Source organism: Vombatus ursinus, unplaced genomic scaffold (assembly GCF_900497805.2).
Source record: "Vombatus ursinus unplaced genomic scaffold, bare-nosed wombat genome assembly UNPS02014778.1, whole genome shotgun sequence".
NCBI classification, from domain to species: Eukaryota; Metazoa; Chordata; class Mammalia; order Diprotodontia; family Vombatidae; genus Vombatus; species Vombatus ursinus.
Window position 1 is genome coordinate 52,784,778 of NW_020954556.1, and position 12,098 is coordinate 52,796,875.

A 12,098-nucleotide genomic window follows, 5' to 3' on the forward strand; every position below is an offset into this window, starting at 1 on the left:
AAATGCTATCAATCTCCAGACAAAGAACTGATGGAGTCTTCATGCAGACTGGAGCATACTTTTTTAAAATGTATTTTTCTTGGTCTGTGTTTTCTTTCACAACGTGATTAATATGGAAATATGTTCTGCATGACTGTACATGTATAATCTTTATCAAATTGTTTGCCTTCTCAATAAAGGGGAAGGAAAGGGAAGGAAAGAATTTGGAATTCAAAATTTTAAAAAATGAATGTTAAAAGTTGTTTTTACATGTAATTGGGAAAAAAATTAAAATATTAAATAAATGTAAAATAAGAAAGAGCTATAAATATTTTGTATAACCTTAAAGTTTGTTTTGCTCAAGACAAAGCCCTTTCCTTAATTTAGTCTCCCTCTCACCTCTCCTTCTTCTCTTTCCCTCTTATTTCCTTGTTAAGTAAAATGTATTTCGATACCCAGATGTGTGTGTACATTCCTCCTTCTTTTGCCCAGTTCAGATGAGAATGAGGTTCAAACGTAATCCACTGCCCCCACCCCCTTATTGTTTGTCTAGATTTCTACTAGTCTACAGAATACGTGAGAAAATTTTCCTTAACATTACTTTCCTTTTCCATCTTGTAACCCCAGATAGTGTATTCCTCTTCCTTTCCCTTTCCATTCTTCTTTCAAGATCATCAAGATGTAACAGTAACACTCCAAAGCTTTCTCTCTAACTAGACTCCCTCTCTGACCCCTGATGGTTCAAAAGGGACTCATTTATTATCTCCTAATATTGGAATGTAAGTGATTCATCCCTGTTTAGTTCCTTATGATAGCTCATTCATGCTTATCTTTTTATGTTTCTCTTAACTCCTATCTTTGCACTTCAGAATTTCTATGCGGCTTCATCAGAAATGTTTGGAAGGCCTCTATTTCAGTAATGGTCCATTTTCTCCCTGTAGAGTTATACTCAAATATTGATGAATAAGTTATTCTTGGTTGGAAGCCTGTGGCTATTTGGTGTTTGAATTCTTTCTTTCTGGCTGCGTGTTGCATTTTTCTTATCTAGAAGCTCTGGATTTTGGCTATGACACTCCTAGGAGTTTTTATGGGGTTTCTTTCAGAAGGTGACTAGTGGATTCTTCATATTTCTACCTTGCCCTCTGACTCTAAGAGATCTGAGTAGTTTTCTAAATTTATGAAATGTGACCTCTAGGCTCTTTTTTTGGTCATGGCTTTAGTCCAAAGATTCTTTTCGCTTTTTGGTGAGGCAGTCAGAGTTAAGTGACTTGTCCAGGGTCACAAAGCTAGTAAGTGTCAAGTGTCTGAGGCTAGATTTGAACTCAGGTCCTCCTGACTCCAAAGACGGAGCTCTATCATTGCACCACCTAGCTGCCCCTTCAGCCAAAGATTCTTAAATTCTCTCTATGCTTTGTTTTCCAGGTCAGTTGTTCTTTTTACTATAAGACACTTTACATTTCTTGTTCTTAGTCCTTTGATTTTGTTTTAAAATTTCTTGTTATGTTATGGAGTCATGAGTTTCTATCCCATTCTGATTTCCAAGGAGTCTGCTGCTCGGGCAGTTTTGTCCTTCTTGTGCCAAGCTGTTAATTCCCTTTCCAATTCTTTCTTCCATAGCTCTCATTTCTTTCCCGATTTTTTCCTCTTGTGCTGTCATTTCATTTAACTCTTAAAATCCAGGGCAAGATCTGATAACTGCAAGTTCCTATTCTGGTTCTGGGTCTGAGCACATTTGACTACTACTAGAGTTGGCCACTACCAAAAGTTGGAGAGCACTGCTGGTTCAGAAAAATAGGACTATATGCCTCCTTTTAGTCTGGGATTCCTGACCTGGTAAATCCTCTGTAGGCTTCAGATTAGGTGAGAAACTGGAACTAAGACCCTGTTCCTCTCCTGGGGTGCAAGCCACAAAGCTGCTACTTGCTTTGAACTTACTCCTTGCTCAGTACACAGGATAGGACCCCATCTACTCCTTACCCTGGACTGTTACTCCTATGCACACACCTGGGAGGTCTCCTCCTCTGTCAGCCCTAGATCTATGACCTGAACCTGGGTAATGAGTGACAAAACTTCCATTGGACACCTGTTATTCTTGCATTGTGGATTTAGGCTTCTGTGTGACAGAACTTGGACCCAGTCTTACTCAGGTGCACAGCTTCTCCTTGTTATGGATTCTATAAAGACTATTCTGTTTTAGTGAAAAGTCTGAAATATAAAGTCAAAAGAAAACCATTTTACTCCTTCCAACAACCACAATTATTCACACTCATATAGTATTTTTATCCCCATCTTATAAGGGAGGAAACTGAAGCTCAGGGAAGTTAGCGACTTGCCCATGGTCATATGATTACTAAATGTTCACAGCTCAGATATGAAACCATGTCTCCCCCAACTCCAAGGCCTATGTGCTTTTCACTAAATATACAATATTTTTCAAGTATAGGCAGTCCTCAACTTTCAGATTGTAGGTCCCCCAGGCAATATTTTTACATAAGCTGCTTCTATGGGAAAATATATTTTGAATTACAAGCACTGGGGAGCCAAGATGGCAGAGTAAAAGCAGTGACTTGCTTGAGCTCTCCCCCAAACCCCTCCAAATACCTGTAAAAAATGGCTCTAAACAAATTCTAGTGCAGAAGAATCCCCAAAAGACAGAATGAAACAAACTTCCAGACCAAGACAACCTGGATGGTTGATTGGAAAGGTCTATCACGCTGGGCAAGGAGAGGAGTGCAGTTCAGCGTGGGCATACACGCAAGACAGGCTTCTGTGAACCTGGAGCAGCCCTCAGAGGACTGAATCACAGGCAGCTGTGGCAGTTTCCAGACTTCTCAATCCACAAACTCGAAAGACAACTTAGAAGGTCAGTAGGAAAAGTCTATGACTGTGGTGAGAGAGAAGCTCGGTCCTAGCCATAGTCTCTGAGTGCAGCCTTGGGGCGGCAGCTGCTTCAGGAGCTTTGGGCCCACAGACTGAGGTGAATTGAACAGCAGATCAGAGGGGGATTGCAGGGATCTCTTTGCTGGTGCTGAGGCAGGATTCTCTTGCTTTGCCCTTGTTTGGATCTGGGTCACAGTTCTGGGTGGTGGTCCTGGGCTGAGGAGGTGTGCTGGCATGGTGGAACTTGTAGTGGTGGTGGAGAGGGAAACCTCCTCACAGTTCCAAGGCAGAAAAGAGTACGTGTGGTCACTCACAGACAACAGCACAGGCCAGGAAAGGAGTAAACACTTCGCCCTTGATCATACCACCTTGGAAGAACTGAAAATTTACAGGTGCCTGGAAGTATTTCTGAAAACAGCTGCACAAAACCCCCGAATTACAAGCACTGTTTTCCAGAGTGATCAGGTTCCCAGACAACCCAACAAAATTATTCACTATCTGCTTACAACATACTTTTCAAGGCCCATTTCACATTATTTCCCTTAAAGCATCAGATAAAATAGGCTACTATTTCATCAGATTCTATTAAGTATCTACTGTCCTATGCACGCATAAATGTTCCCTTATAAACTCAATTTCTCATTTCCCCCTTTCAGAATTTCTTTAAGGATCATCTCAGGTACCAACTTTTACTCAGTTTTCCTTTCCCTATGTGTTCTTTCCCTCAAGAATATTGTCTGGCTCTCTCTTTTGCCCTTGTATTACACTTATCTGTGTATGTATTCAATTTTCCCTAGTAGAATGTAAATTTCTTGAGGGCAGAAATGATTTCATTTTTGTATTTCCATGCCTGACATTTAAAAGCATAAGACCTTACACACAATAGGTACTTCATAACTATTCAATGAACTGAATCATTTAGAATAATATTTCTCTGACAAATGTGTCCAGAATTCCAACATGGAATGTCAGAAACACATCCTTTCTGCTCTCAAACTGCAAGGGGACTGGAGATTTGCCTAGTTCCAAACCAGTCCAGGATAATCTCCCCCTCTTTTGTAAGTGCTATAGAAGCCATACTCTTTATCATTCCTGAAACATTCATTATGTTGCTTTGTACTAGTTAACTTTTCACATGTGTTTTATTTCCTCAGCTATATTTTAAATTCCTTGGGGACTGTCTTAATAATAATAGCTGACATTTATATAAAACTTTTAAGGTTTACAAAATGTTTTACACACATTATCTCATTTTACAAATAAGTACAATGAGGTTGAGGAATGTCAAGTGATTTGTCCATGATCACTCATCTAGTGTCAGTGTTGGTACTTGTAGTAGTTTGACCTCATGCTTTTTTTTTTTTTTTTTTAAATCAGAGGTATGTGCAAAGCAAGCCATCAAATATTTGTGGCATGGCATGAATTATATTTACAAAAAATATATTTCTTAAGAAAGCCAACAGTTGTTAGGGAATCCTCAAAGAAAAAATAACACTGTATCTTGGAGTTTCTTCTTATACTGTCCTACTGCATCTCCATCTCATATAACCAAGATAAGACCATAAGAAATGAAGGAGTAATCAGACAATATAAAAGAAATAAGCAATAATTATGACAGAAGAGCACACTATACCTTTAGGTCCTTTCCCAGGTGTGGGTTCTACAGTAGTTTTGTTCCATATAAGAATGATTCCACCTGAGTCTCCTGTAAGAACATCTCCATTCCCCAAGAAAGCTAAGCACTGAACAAATTTGGGTTTTTCATATTTCTGCAATGAAACAATAAAAGAATTTTGAAAATTTCCTATATTGTGTAATATATCTATATACTTTTATCTAATTCAATACATTATGTTTTTATTTTCTAAATTAAATTAATAATATTCTGTTCCTTACTCCAAAAATTCCTTGTTTTCTTGTTAGTGAATTCCCACTCCAGGTCCAAAAAAAGATATGAGATTTGCCACATGTTATTATTGTATTTGCATCTGTTGGATGGAATTCTACAGCCAGAACAACTTCATTTGTAGTCTGTGGAAACAAAATGACAAAACTATAAAAGATGTATACCCTCTGGTCACTAAGTTAATAATTATATCTACTATTTAGAATCTAAAATTGTGAAAGTTCAAGAAAAAGATATTTTTCTATCTCAAAGTGTAGATTATTTTTTCTTTTGATGCGAAATGAAGAATAAAATGTTTAAGATGAAGAGTTTAAATATTACTACTTGATTATTAATTCCTCTAAGGAGATTTCTAAAGACTATGTAAAAGAATACTTAAAACAATAATATCAGACTCTTTTCCACTTATAAAAATCAGAAAAGTAAAACTCTCAATTGCAAGAATAACATGGGTTATTGCTTTTTAAAGGCACCACTATTTCCACAAGATTAAGGAGAGATTCAGGGCCTTCTTCGGTGTGAGGTTCTTGCTGACTTCTGATCTAAAGACTAATACATATATGTATTTCTATCACTTTACTAGGCTTCAAAGGGCTGGGAGTGGCAGCTATAAAGGTAGTATTGATCCATTTGTTTCTGTAAATTAGAAAAAAACTGCATGTAGCTCTCCTTGTTAAAACAAAACAAAATAAAAAAAACCCAAACCAAACCAAACAACTCAGGGCACAGCATAATGAGAAAAAGTTGAACAGTTTTATTAGAGTTGAAAGTTAGAATCTGTGACAGTCAAAACTGGAACAAAGAATCCCTCTGCCTGTTGGCATCTTGAACATGTTCTTTTTTTGAGTTTATTAACAGTAATGAATTTCAATGGGAACTGAAGTATTTAATCTATTTTTCATAAGTTCATAGGAAGAAAATGAACAAGGACAAAAATATAAATGAAATGTTATACTATAATAGAGCCAGAATAGATACTACACTAATTTTGCTGGCAATCTGATTGTGTGCTATATATCACTGCTTCAGAGAGAAATTGTTTTGACATTTGCATTATATTTATAATTAACTTCATTGTAAAGGCTATTAATAGTTCAACTGAACTCTATACATTGAACAAATGTCAGATTTTAAAAATTCTGCTCTAATATTAGTTTATTTAATTACTCAAATAGAGCGATGATCTTATAAACTCTGAAGCTCTATACAATAAGACTGCAATCCATCCACTCCTGCCGATCTTGTGTGACTCCTACCATGTCCTCTCATAGGCAGGCTACAAAAGAGTCCACCAAACTACTTAAAGCCTTCTTTTCTTTCTTCTGATATTATGAGGGCACTAGTAAAGCACTGGCTGTCCACCTATCATCCCTCATCAGCTCATCTTCTCTTCTTTGAAATCTTTTATTCTTGGTGTTCTATGAATTCTATTCACGCTTGCCTTTACAATGCTCTCTGTAATATGTATTCCTATTTCTTTGTCAAACACCACATTCTATATCTTATTGCCAAGGAGCAACAATAGTAGAATGTTATGAAAAAGATGGACCTTTACTTCCATGGGAAGCTTAGAGTCATAAAAGGAGCTTTACAATTTCCTGAAGCCTAGAATATTAAGCCAGATCTAAATGAAATTAATATGTGGGGTTAGAGATTTAGAGCTGCAAGGGACCTCAGAGGTGAAGTATCCCTCAAAAAATCTAAGGAACAAAGAAGCAAAGTGACCTGAGGAGATATAGGGAGTAAGTGGAAGAGCCAGAATTGACATCAGGTCCTCTGATTCTAAATGCAGACTTTCCCCACTGGGCCAAGTCACTGCTTCAATTTGGTAAACTTACTTACATTTTATACAAGGATTAAAAAATCAACTATATTGAGTGTGGGGTTGGGGAGGCACACATAGCTGGAGTACTTCATGGGAACAAGACTTTGGTTTTAGAGTGGATTAGAAATTCAACACCAGTCAGTGTGATGTGGTAGATAAAAGAGCTAATACAACCTTTGGTTTGGGCAGTACTCTGGAGTTTTACAGGCTTCAAGTTTGATACCTCTGCTGTAGGGCAACGGTGGTTGGACTAAGTGGCTTCTGAAGTCACTTCCAACTCATATATTTTGTGATAGGCAAATCACTTGAGTACCTAAAATACAGAGAGTAATACTGATACTACCTATCTCATTGGGTTGTTGCAAGTAAATGATTTCATAAATCTTAAAGCGTTACATAAACATGAACTATTACTCTTAGTTCAAATATAAACTTTTGTAAATAATAGAGCCAGACTTGAACCTGGGTTCTTCTGATACCTAATCCAGTGCTTTGCATACTATATTATGTTAGTTTTCAGATTTAAAATGAAACAGCAGAAGAATCGCTGAAAGTAGGAGATAAGAATACATGACCAAGTTAATTAAGTTACATTGGGGAAAAGTTTCATTCAACAAGATTTGTAGTTTTTCCCTCAGCTCTTTTGTGAAAAAATTAACGTTTTTATATTTGCTTGACAGTGGATAATTCTATTGTCCATGTCAAATGCATGAGCGATTGCTGCATGTCCAGGTGGGAGAGAGTGTGAAGTTACAGCTCCTGCCTTGATGGTAGCTCAAAAAAGTTTTTCTTGCATCTGTATCTTCAGGAAATCATAGATCTAAAGGCAGAACAATCTTGGATCTTTGATTTTGTTCTGGGCATTTTCCTGTTAAATGCTGGTGATTTTGCACCCTGAACTGGATTGAGTACAAGCCCCATTTGGTGACTTTTGAATAAATTTACTGACCTAACCAATAAGCTTCTTTTCTCCACACTTCCTCCCCTCCAAAGTTGAACCCTTCCTGGCAACTGACAGTTCCTTCACTATTACCCATTCTCAGGCAGGGCCAGGAAGGAGCCTTAATTTTATAAAAATGAGGATGGCTTCCTCTGTTTAATATTTTACATACTTCAAACTGACAAAAACGATAATGCTAGATTTCCCAAAGTTCAAATGTAAAACATCTAAAAATGAGTTAAAAGATCTATTACTGTGTTATATAAAATTTATCAAACAAGATAATTTTATTAGAAAAGTTACACAGAATACATTTCTGTATTCCTATATTATCAATGTGACTTTAGAGCTGTAAAAGGAATGTAAAAAATAAACATTACATTTTCCCTCTATTTCTTCAAAATTCCCAAAAACTTTGTATTTCCAATAAAAATGGGATCCTTTGCAAAGGCAAACAAATCACGAACTCTAAAATCCAGTTTGAATCTATTTCCCCTCAAAATGGAAATTTTGGTTTATAAGTCCCTAGGGGAAGGGACATAGTTTTTCTTTCTTTTTTTTTATGGTATTTCCCCTGTGATTATCATACTACTATGCACATCGTAAATACTCAGCAAAAGAAAAAGAGGGTGAAGTAGTCTCAAACTAATTCAATGATGACTGAAAACCTAATGTGCTGACCTGACAGAACCAATAATGAGCCCACAGATTTTCTTCCTCAAAATGATACCTAGATTCAGTTCCTCTGTTGCTTGATACAGTTAGAACACAGATCTATCAAATGCCCACCTCTTGCTCAACATTTCCTCCCTCTACCAGCACCCACAAAAGGACTAGACCCTCTGACTTCCACCAAATTTTCATCTTGATGGTTGACTACTTGTGGTACAGACTGTTAAAGTCAATTATCTTTGCTACAGGACCCATTTGGTGCCTCTTCAAATGGCAAACTGACTCAAGGTACATGTACCACTCCTTAATTTCATAGCTTCTTATTTGTTATTTGATCATGTAGGGATATTCTGTACAAGCTTCTTTCTATTACATTTGAGTTGACTGCAAGTGTCTGCTTGGCTGTCTTTATTGTGAAACAACCTAATGTATACAACGCTCTGAGGAGCACTGCGGAGGTGAACATTTCTGGCCTGATTTTCAAGGATAAGTCATCATTTGTCATCAATGTGCAGAAATGGTTAAAATGAATTCAGCCTGCTTTGCCTCTTCTGGTCCATGCTGTTGTCCTGCTGAATTTGGTAACCAAGATAAACATAGTCTAATACTGTGCTAATACTGAGTGCACACAAAATGGTCCAACTCTTCCTCATTTTTGACCTGAACTAGAGCAAAATGTCTTCAGTTACGGCCAAACAACATAGCCCAAGGGAAAGCAAAAGTTATTGAGCATCTAATGACTCAGCACCTAAAACAAGAGCTACGCAATTACAAATACTCATCTAGTATATCCTCCTACCTACCCCACCCCTGGATGTGTTAGTGAAAATAAAGTAGGCCCAAGTTTTAATTTGGAGGGGGTCTGTAAAATAAAATAATCTTTAATATAAGCTTTTAGGTTAGCGTTTAAATTAGGTTTTAATTTTAAGAGTTTAAAAATACACATTGACAAAACACATTTTAAAAAACCTGTCTCTGATGAAACCTCAAGCCAAGTCTTTCATGTGTTTTGACTAAGAATTGTGTGTGAATGCAATTTCTTCTTTTTTAAAAAATGTCAATAAAGGTAGGCACATTACCAGTATGAAGAGAAGATTGTTTAGAGTACATAGAGTCAAAGTTTATGCATCCCAGTAAAGCTTTTCTCATGATCTAATACTCAGTATATCACTTAACCTGAATGACAGCTAGAAGAGACAACTTGCAGCCAGCTTTATTTTTAAAGCCTGTTGTTTTTCCCAGGCTTTAATTTACTTTGGTGGTTAAGTATGATCAAAACTTCCATGTCTTCCAAAAGACACCCCATTCACAAAAGCAAGAACAGAAAAACACAAAATAAAATCAATTTTCAAAATTGCAGACTATCATTCTGAAACTTATAGGAACTATATATGAAGCAAAGATAGCATTTGAAGAAGACCATGAGAACAATATTCAAAAGCACTGAGAACGTCTTGGGCATTTTTCAGTTACACTGTTAATTCTGAAACCCTTTGAAAACTTGAGGGAATGAAAGGCTGTTTCTGGCTCAAATGCAGAGTGAACAATGTAAGCTCATTTAGGACCTTATCAATGTATTGACCTGAACAAAGGCTATACATTCTCCCCATCCAAAACTGGCTTATTTTGAATGGAAAAATGCACGGGAATATAGCTGTGATGTCTTATATCTGTAATCCCTGCTGCTGGGGAAGGCTGAGGCTAGTGGATCAGACCTCAAGTTCTGAGCTGAAGTGAGTTAAGCCTACTGGGCATCCACATTGTTGGCATTAATATGATGTACCTGTGGGAGAAGGAAGCCAACAGGTTGCCTAATGAGGGAAGAACCAGCTGAGGTTGGAAATGGTGCAGGTCAAAATTCCTACACCTATCAAAGTAGCCCCTGTACTTCTAGCTTAGGTGAGATAAAAAGACCAAGTCTTTAGAAGAAAAAAAAGTGATGCCCAAAAAATACATCTCTATTTTGAATGGAAAAAAGTGTAAAAAACCTTTTGCTGTGAGTATATATTTTAATATAACTGCATAGTTATTTCCATTTAAACATATCTCATTTTATGGATATGGCCTCAATTCATACTGTGTCCTAAATATATGAATCCATCCTTTCCAAGCACTGGGATACAACACTCTAACATGGAAGCTTTAATCTACTCTTTTCTGATCCAATTTTCCTTCCCTAGGCAACCTGGTAGCCTTCTGCTCCTGGTGGCTCATCATCCGAGTGTCAGACAGGATTAGCTTTAGCCATCCTGTAGCTCAGGAACCTGAACTCAAGTGATTCATCGACTTCAGTCTCTGCTAGTAGTAAGGATTACTGGTGTTTGCCACCATGCCAGGCTATACTACATCTTGTTGTGAATTTCTAGTTTGACTTTATTCTTTCTACCTTTGGTTTTTAAAAAACTAACCGAACTCTACACCCAGCTCCTGGTATCTGTGTGCTGTTCTGTGTTCCTGACTTTCATGTGAGCTAGAACTCCTTCCTCCTGGAGTTCAACTCAAACTGAAAATGTTGCACATCTAAAATCAAAATCCCTTTCAGATTGAAGATATTTACCTGAAGAGGTAAGTTCTATTTCCAGCTCTGCCACTAACTAGTCACATGATCTTGAACAAGCAACTTACCTAGTCTGTATCACTATTTTCTTATCCATAAAATAAGTTTGAACTAGATTCATGCATTAAAATTCATTTAACAAATTGTTATAAGAGTGACCACTATTGTTCGGAGGGCATTGTGTCAGGTGTTGGGTGAATTACAAAGTTTAGATAAGACATGGTCCCTATTTAGTTTGCAGTCTACTGAGGGTTAAGACAACAACACAGATAATTATAATAACCAATACATGAGAATTATATACTGAAGTGCTATGTGAGAGCCAATGGAAGATGTTTACCAACTAGAGAAATTCTTTGTAAAGAAGATAGTCTTTGTCATGTGCTTTAAATAATGTGTTAGGAATTCAAAAGGAGGAGGATTGGGAAGGACATGTCAGATAGAAATAGCAGGAGCAAAAGCATGGTGTTAGTGAAATGCAGAAAGTAGTCTAATTTGGCTGGAATGTAGTATGTAGAGGTGAATGATATGAAAAGGCTGAAATGTGAGATGGAACCAGGCTGTAAAGTATCTTAAATGAAAGAGACACCTGAAATTTATTTGGTAAGCAAGAAGGAATAACCATTGAAGACATCTGAGCAGATATGAAAAGGAGATTGCTAAGATCATGTCTAACTTTAACATTCTGAGACATGTTATAACCTCTGAAAAGAGAACAGGGCCAACAACAGTATATTTTGTATTTTCACGATTTATTTTATTTGCTTTAACACTTTAGTAGCATATTTTTGTTATATAATTGATAGCTGTTTAAGTCCTTGTGGCTAATCCTAATCTTGCATAACTGAAGTACAGATATCAAGGGAATATTATAATGAATTAGTATTGTGTAATTTAGCACAAAGAGTCATGTTCTTGGCATTTATAGGTAGGTAATATGGCTAAAATATAATGATTCCATCCAAGCAAGAAAGGAGTTTATAATGACAGGCTTAATTTTTAATAGATTCAGTTTACCTTGATTTCTGCTCTTTTTGATTTTTTCTGCCAGTCCCACACAGTCAGCATGTGGTCATTGGAGTCATCAACTACACATAAATGAACACCTGAATCCTATTTTAAAGAAAAGTCAATAAAAATCCTTTATTACAAGATGTAATAATCATTATATACATATACATATACATACATATATATATATATATATAGGTCAAACAATTGTTCCTTATGACATACAACTATATCAAGCACAACTGTGAGGAGCTTAAGACAAATAATAGGTTATAATTTCTTTTAAATTAAAAATGCATTCTGTAAAATACAATTTGATCGAACAAAC

General features: G+C 36.6%; 1 protein-coding gene across 5 annotated transcripts in view; it reads right to left on the reverse strand.

Annotated features, from left to right (window-relative positions):
- EML4 (EMAP like 4) overlaps positions 1 to 12,098 on the reverse strand; it is a 177,772-nt gene that overhangs the window by 42,853 nt on the left and 122,821 nt on the right. For all 5 annotated transcript variants that reach the window (XM_027865094.1, XM_027865091.1, XM_027865090.1 and 2 more), the window contains 3 exons: positions 11,777 to 11,872; positions 4,756 to 4,890; positions 4,493 to 4,628 (listed from right to left, as the gene is read on the reverse strand). In XM_027865094.1, the coding sequence (XP_027720895.1) occupies positions 4,493 to 4,628; positions 4,756 to 4,890; positions 11,777 to 11,872 (367 nt within the window). The remainder of the gene's footprint in view (positions 1 to 4,492; positions 4,629 to 4,755; positions 4,891 to 11,776; positions 11,873 to 12,098) is intronic.